Here is a 7,572-nt window from a genome sequence, read left to right as displayed (position 1 = left end):
AAAAAAAAAAGAAAAGATAAATAAATAAGAAAGACCACCGGCGCCTGTCACGATGACACTAGCACTGATATATGACCTTCTACATGTGTAGGCCTTAGACCTTGTTTATTCGTGATGCGGATGATACCGTCAACCTCTTCTGACCGGGGTAGTTCTTCCGCGGGGGGGGGGAGGGGGGGCGTGGGGAGGACGCTACATGTTATACAGAGTGTGAGACTACGGAGTAGTAGACTACAGAGTAAGAGACTACAAAAGTAGGAGACCGAGTACAGAGATTGTACTCGTTGGAGGCTAGAAAGATAAAATAGAATAGAATAAAATAAAAAGAGGGAGTCAGCCTCAGCTTTCTGTTCTTTGCGTGAAGGGCACAATTTACGACGAGCTGTACACATGTATGACTTTGCTTGCTTCTCGTCAACGAACATTCATTACTCGCCGAGGCTTTTTTTTTTTTCTCTCTTTGACGAGAATGTAAAAGTAATCCCTAAAGATGAGTATTGCTTGACCAGAACTATGAATCCTCGACGAAGTAACAAGTCGTGTATGTTATATATATATATATATATATATATGTAATCCGTAGATGAGGCGGAGCAGAAGAAATCAAACAAAGAGATGAGTATAAAAATGAAAACAAGACTCGTGGTTCCTGCATGTATGTACGCTCTCCTCTTACGGTCTACCAACCCGGGTCATATGCGCCGTCATATTCGCCAACGTCAACCCCCAACCCCTAAACCCCCAAACCCCCCCGAAGACAGAGGGCCAAACAGTAAGTTCTTTTTGAAAAAATAAAAATAAAGAGAGAGAGGGGGGGGGGAGAGAAAAAGAGTCAGATGAGAGAGCATACACATCCGACGCTTCGACCTCGGCTATTGAGATTAAGAGAGGCTGGCTGTCAAGATCAAACAAGATGCAGTCATCATGTAATAATACAAGACACGCACCCGGTAACCCTAAAAGAAAAATCTAAAATAAAAAAATAAAAAAATTCAGATTTACTCGCGACTGAAATCATGCTTCAAAAAAAAAGCAGATATCTCCTTACATGTACACATACATTACACACGTCACACTAGCTCGTCTCCTCTTTCTCTCTCTCTCTCTCTCTCTCTCTCTCTCTCTTCCCTCCTCCTCTTCTCCCTTCTTGCCTGACAGCGGCCGCCTAGGCGTGGAGGACTGCTGACTACCCTCACCCTCTTTGCCACCACCACCACCACCAACGTGCTCCGTACGGATACCGGTAGCGGTAATATGATGTCCCACTGATGCTCCGTATCGACTCCGTACCGAGTCGTACTCTGACGCTGCTACCTCCGTACATGTGCGTGCAGTCATCGGTACGTACTCACCACGCTGACGGCGAGAGCTTGTCACTTTACAAAGTAAAGATGCGATTGGCTCGTAAAGATGGAGTCCTTTGCAGGGGATAGCCCCGACGATCACAGGTGTCAGATCGGGTCCCGAACATGAGGCATCCACAGAGGTGGATCGCCTCCCCCCCACCCCCCACCCCCCACCCCCTTCTCGGCCGGCCGTTCATCTGCACACCCCATCGATTGGGGGGAGGGGGGAGGGGGATAGGGAGGGGTGGGGTGTGTCCGAGCTGATTTCCGGGTGTGTGCCTGAGCCCTGAGAAATTTGGAGGACGTCTTGGTGGGGAGAGCGAGAGAGAGAGAGAGAGAGAGAGAGAGAGGAGGGGTGGGCTCGACTGGGATGGCCCACTCTGTTGCCCGTTGAGGTGGAAGGGAGGGAGAGCCGCTCGTGTTTGACTTTTCCCGCCGAGGTGTCGTCCGGCCTGACAGAACGACTCGTCACTTGCTTCCCATCATGACAGCTCAAGCCTTGCTTTTCTTTTTTAATTCTGCGACGTACGATGAGGGAGAGTCAATCTTGCATCTCGCCGCAAATTGTTTGACAACCCAACCCAGGCTGCAGGGTCACTCGGGGCCCTTGCCGGGGTCGGTCGCGGTTAAGGGGGGGGAGGAGGATATGAATCCCATCACCACTTGCCGTCGTCGGCCGTTGGCATCCCCGTACGTGCGAGCACGCATCTTCTCCGCACCTCTGGCCCGACTCTCTCTCTCTCTCGACATAGGAAGGCCTCGCATGGGGAGGCGGGAAGACGCACCGACAGAGTAACCCGTACCAACGCTCTGCATCACCGTCCTGGGCTGGGCTGCTGCGGCGGCAACTCTCTTGCAAATCCTCGGCGTGCCCCCAGGAGTCGTCCGTCCCCTCGGGTGCTCGTAATCGCTACTGCCAAGTGTCCAAGGTGATGGACGGCGGTCAGGGAACTTTCACAATGTCTTGTGCTGCGTGCTGCGACCTCATGCTGGCCTCCGTCGTCGTAGTATGCCAGGCTCCTCCTAGACAGTAGGCACGGGACATTCTCCTAAAGCGGCCTAGGCCTGCATGCAATGCGCTTTTGTTTTGTTTTCTCTTGTTCAACCTCTCTGCCCCGCCTCCCTCCCCAGCTCACACACTTCACCCACTCTGAGCTCAGACAGGTCAGACGGTCATCCGTCTAACCTCCCGCGGTTTCGCTGACAGCTCCAGTCAAGTCACATGATGGGCGGCAGCTCATCCTCAGCCCCAGAAATCACCCAACTGCTGCTGAGCATTGTCACTTTGTCAAATGCGTCTTAGAATGCTTTCTTCTTGTGTCATCCTCCCAATTTTGTTTTGTTTTTTATTCTTTTATTCTTTTATTTTTTATCTTTGCATCCTCCACTGTTGCACTGCCCGGGGGGGGGATACGGTCGCGGGACCCATGTCTTTTGGGACCAGCCCTTGCCAGCCTGCCATCTTATTTTCTTTCTTGATTAGTCAAGACGTATTCTGTACTCCGTACTGCAGATATGACCAGCTCATGTATCGTGTGTATTCTTCCGTCGAAATATACGTCGTATAGTCCCGGAACCATGAAATTGACCCCAAGACAAAATAACGCCCCACGAAACAGGGTCTTTCTGGATCGTCGGGGGGGAAGATGGCAAGATACGTACCGCATATGTGTATCTGTACTCTGACACTTTCTGATAGGTCCGAGGACCTGGTAGAATACTCGTAGCAGTAATGAATCCTCCTCCCATACATAGGTCATGCAACCGCTTGAGGAGTCCATGTCGGAGCGGTGACGGCCCTGCAAGGAGTTGCGTTCGGAACAAAAAATAGGGAGCCCATCCATCTTCTCTATACAGGCAGGGGTTTGCGACACACGACGTAGTGATACGGCACTTCCCTTGCAGGGAATGCCGCTGCAGCTGTAATGGCGTTTCGGCCATGCCGAGGCCGCTGATTATTTATCGTTGCTTTTTTGGGGCATTCGTGCTTTGTATCCTTTGACGAGTGCGCAGGCACCGACACTCGTACGAGCAATACTCTGTCCAAGGGATATATTATCGCGAGAGGCGGGGGAGGGGGAGAGTGGTACGCAATCCACGGTGACGAGCGAGCGGGGGACGGCAAGATGCCACATATGAGCACAGGTACGGCATCCGCTGCGCGGAGAGATGGTATTACGAGTATGGTCCGTAATGATGATGAGCATGGAGTGGTAGAGCAGTCACTACGGTCTATTCTCTGATCACGATCACTACTCGTCGTCCCCGTGCTCCGTACAGCGGCAAGTGCCACAGTGACAGGCAAGGGCCGTTCTTTCCTCCTTCAATCTCGACTGTGTATTACCTGTCATACGCCTGACACTTGCTTGGCACCTGCTCGACACCCGCCTACCCGAGTCCGAATGATGACGTACGAGTATTACTCTTGATACTCTTGGCTCCCATACTTGGCTCCCGTACTTGGCTCCTTCCCCGATATTCATCTTAAAAAAACAAGATGGAAGGCACGACCTGCGGAATACGCACCAACATGTGATACAGCATTCGCTCTACGGAGTACAGATTAGGAGAGGCAGCATTAGCTGACAGTACGGATAGTAAGCTGTAGCATGAACAAACCACAGAGTACGAGACGAGTGATCCTTGATATAGTAGCACGTCCCCGAGACTCACACAGCCAGTGGGCGCTACCATGGTCCGATGCGCTCTTATCCTCTGTCGGGATCCCCGATGTTTTCTCCACCGTTGTTGGCCCCCATGCTTTCTTTTTTCTTTTTTTTTTCGGTCTTTTCTTTCTTGTTTTCTTTTCTATGACAGTGCTTCCTTATTGTTGATGGGCGGGCACCCAGAAATATCCTCGTCATCAGGTATGACAGCCCCATCCTCTCGCGGTTCAACAACATCTGGATACTTGCAGGAGGAGACGGGGTGCCCACTGCGCTTGCCGTTGCCCTGTTGCCCCTTCGGGGAGACAACAGAGATGCCGACTTGGCAGGCAAGCAGGACACCTGAGGCAGGCTCCCGTTGACCGGTCTGCAAGTTTCGACGCAGCAAGGGCTGCACATTGGCCGCAGTGGCGCGGTGCCGTGCGTGGGCGTCGCCGACATGGAGCTCTATCCCACTCGAGCATCACTTCAGCCCCTCTTCTCTTCTCACCGTCTCTGACGATCTAGTGATGTCGTGTGCGACGATACGCTTGCCTCGCAGCATGACCTGGGGCTCTGTTCCCGCTCGTGTGCACTTCACGGCCGCTGCTTCCAGCTCTGTCGTTGGGCTAGCCGTTCCAGGCTTCTCGTTGGCTTCCACACTGTGCACGTATCCGGGAGGCAGCCGGGTCTGCACGCAGCGTGCTCGTCCAGGTAGTGTGGGCTGCCGATGCGCCGCCATGTACGCCTCGAGTATCTTGGGATCGAGGGCTTTCATCCACGGTCCGTCATGCCGCTAGTGACATTCCGCCAGGTCGGCCGGTGAGATTTTCCTCGCCGCATGCTCTCATGAGTACGGCTTTCGAGCCAAGGCCGTCCGCCCCCGACTCTTGACCCATCAGCCATCCTTCTTCCTGGCCGCATATCGTGCCACTCCAGGAGCCTGTGGACTTGAGCAGAGGGCGAGAGGACGGAGAGAAAAGGCCGGACCCGAAACGATGATGGCTTGACGCTGTGGCTGCAGGTACTGTATAGAGTACGGGGTGCAGTCAGAGAGATTTGACGGGTGTCGGTGGCATGCGCTAAGCCTCTCGACATTTGGCAAATAAAAGGCTACCCACGTTGAAACGACGGCACCTCGGACGACGGGTGTCGTCCTGTCAATCATGCTGCGACACGTACGTGTACGTGTCAGAGAGGCGCGTGTCGGTATGAATGAAGTCTGTCTGTCTGTCCGACGTCACTCAGCGTTGCCTTGCTCCGTTTGCCTTCCCCCGGCTAGGGGCAGGATTATAGTGTTTGCAGCTGGGCCTCCCCTCGTGGCGCAACTGGTTCGATTGTGCAGACCCTCGCGGCACCCTGTCGAGCGAGCTTTCTCTCTCTCTCTCTCTCTCTCCCTTTCCCTTTCCCTGTCTTCTTCTTTAATGAAACCCCTGTCAAGCCTTGTTTGTATGTCGTGTTTGCCCCGGCGCTGATTACGCATACGGATATGTAAGCAGCCGGCGGCGCTGATGGCATGGGGATATCAATTGCTGCCTTGCTGGGAGATGGCAAGGGCTGATGGCTGCGGCTGACATGAATTGTTGATTTTCAGTATGAAGTCGTTCGTCACATGCTTTTCGCCTTCGACCACCAGTCTGTCCTGAACAAGGATTGAACTCCCCCGAGAAAGACATGGCTCCATCCTTGGCACGATGGCCGGCCCTGGTTCCACCTGAGAGAAAGAGCGGTAATGGGTCATGGCTAATAATACGTCGCATGTCAGGAAGCAAGCATGTGTTCGGCGAACTGGTCGTCAAGCACCATTTTACGTCGTACGCCCATGTCCATGGGTCATGGCGAGATACCCACACCTCTCCCCTGTCACCGACGCATAATCCCAGTCCTGTTCTTTCACGGTCAAGGTTGTCGCCAGAAGCGCCGTACGACGATGTACGATGTATGAAGACGCGGATATGTCAAGTTACTTCTCCTGTTCTGTCTCCGGGTACCAATTGCTGCCTCGCACGCGAGGAGGGGGGAAGGGGGAGAGAGAACGGCATGCGGTAGCACTCGATGCGGTTCACCTTCCAGGTAATTACGGGTAATACAGAGTATCAATACTGGCTGCTGTACGGAGTACTGCCGTAACAAGTGTCTGCTTCTTGACTGTCAGGGTGACGTGAGCATAGACGATACGATACGTATGCAAGATTCCCTGTCATACAAGGTAGTCGTGCGGCGTACCTGAAATGTGGAGGGTGTTTGGCCCATGACCCACGTACTAAATTAATATATCAGAGTCATGGCAGACTCGGGAGGGAAAAGAAAGGGAAGGGGGGGGGGAAAGGTGACAGCACATGGCACGAGTTCCGAGTATTAACTCCGTTGCCAATATGACAGATGATATTCTTTGCGGCCGATACGTTGTCCCGCACACCCCACCTCGTCGTCCTCCTCTTCATCCCGATGCCTGTAACCTGTAGTATGATATTAGGTAATCTGTACTCTATGTAATCTGTCATCTGTACTCGTACATGTACGAGCACTAGTCCTCCCTCCCTCCCATCTCCCTTGCCACGTTGCCGTACGACGAGTAATACTCTAACCGGAAAGCCGGGTAGGAGTGAAGGTAGGGTAGGCGAAGGAGGAGGGAGAGCGAGAGCGAGAGCAGGCTGCGATGAGATCCATGCTCTCCATACGAGGAGATGCGTGCGCGCGCACAAGGATATATACGTAGCAGAGGGTGTCATTCGAAGCTGTACGGGTGCTGGTAATAAGTGACAAGCGTGGCAAGTTGGTCTGTGAGCCGCCAAAAAAAAAATTATTAAAATATTAAAATAAAATAAAAGGGCCCTCCCGAGTTTTGGCTTAGCCGAGAGTAGGGGTTGGGGTTGGTTGACTAGCAGCTGTGGCCTTAGTAAGCGAGGATAACCTTCTAGGGGACTAGGAGCATCTCATATTGGCCATTCGCACGGAGGAGGGCCCCCTAATGAGACGGGTAGGAAACCAGCCGCAATTATGAAAGGAAAGAAGGCGGGGCGGGGGGGAAACCGCCTAAGAGTACGGGTAGTTTTTTTTTTTTTTTTTTTTGGACAAGACAAGAGAGAGAGAGAGAGAGAGAGAGAGAGAGGGAGAGGGAGGGAGAGAAGAAAGGGGGGGGGAGGGGGAGGGAGGGGGATGGAAGATCATTTTCACATGAGACAGAGTATGGAAATGGAGAAATACTACTGGTACGGAGCAATTCAATGCCTCATCTTCTTGGTGCCTACCTTGCGAACTCTTTTTTTTTTTTTCTTCTCCTTTTTTTCTTTTTCTTCCTTTTTGTAGCGGTCCGACGGCATATTGCCAATTCTGTCATCATGTCCGAAATGGAGGAGGAGGCTGTGGTAGGTAGACCGCACGAGTAGGTGGTATTAGTCCGTCCCTCCCCCTTCCGTTTTTTTCCTTGGGTGATGATCCTGGGTCCCCGGAGGGGGAACCCCTGTAAACTTTGTAGTAGAGGGAGAGAGAGAGGGGGGGGAGAGGGGGGCGGGGGGGTCGTAGCTTTTTTATCCTCCCCGGGGGGGCTCTAGCCGAAAGATTGGTACGGGTACCGGGGT

General features: G+C 52.9%; 1 protein-coding gene across 1 annotated transcript; it reads left to right on the top strand.

Moving 5' to 3' along the window:
• Positions 1 to 4,554: 4,554 nt before the first annotated feature.
• Positions 4,555 to 5,648, top strand: GMORB2_6762 (uncharacterized protein; the record flags this gene model as incomplete). The annotated part of the gene is made up of 3 exons (XM_035468730.1): positions 4,555 to 4,733; positions 4,806 to 4,866; positions 5,586 to 5,648. The coding sequence occupies 3 exons, from the start codon at positions 4,555 to 4,557 to the stop codon at positions 5,646 to 5,648; spliced, it is 303 nt and encodes a 100-aa protein (XP_035321864.1).
• Between the last annotated feature and the right edge of the window lie 1,924 nt (positions 5,649 to 7,572).

Source organism: Geosmithia morbida, assembly GCF_012550715.1.
Source record: "Geosmithia morbida isolate 1262 chromosome Unknown scaffold_6, whole genome shotgun sequence".
Lineage (NCBI taxonomy): Eukaryota > Fungi > Ascomycota > Sordariomycetes > Hypocreales > Bionectriaceae > Geosmithia > Geosmithia morbida.
This window is presented reverse-complemented; position numbering and strand designations above follow the sequence as displayed.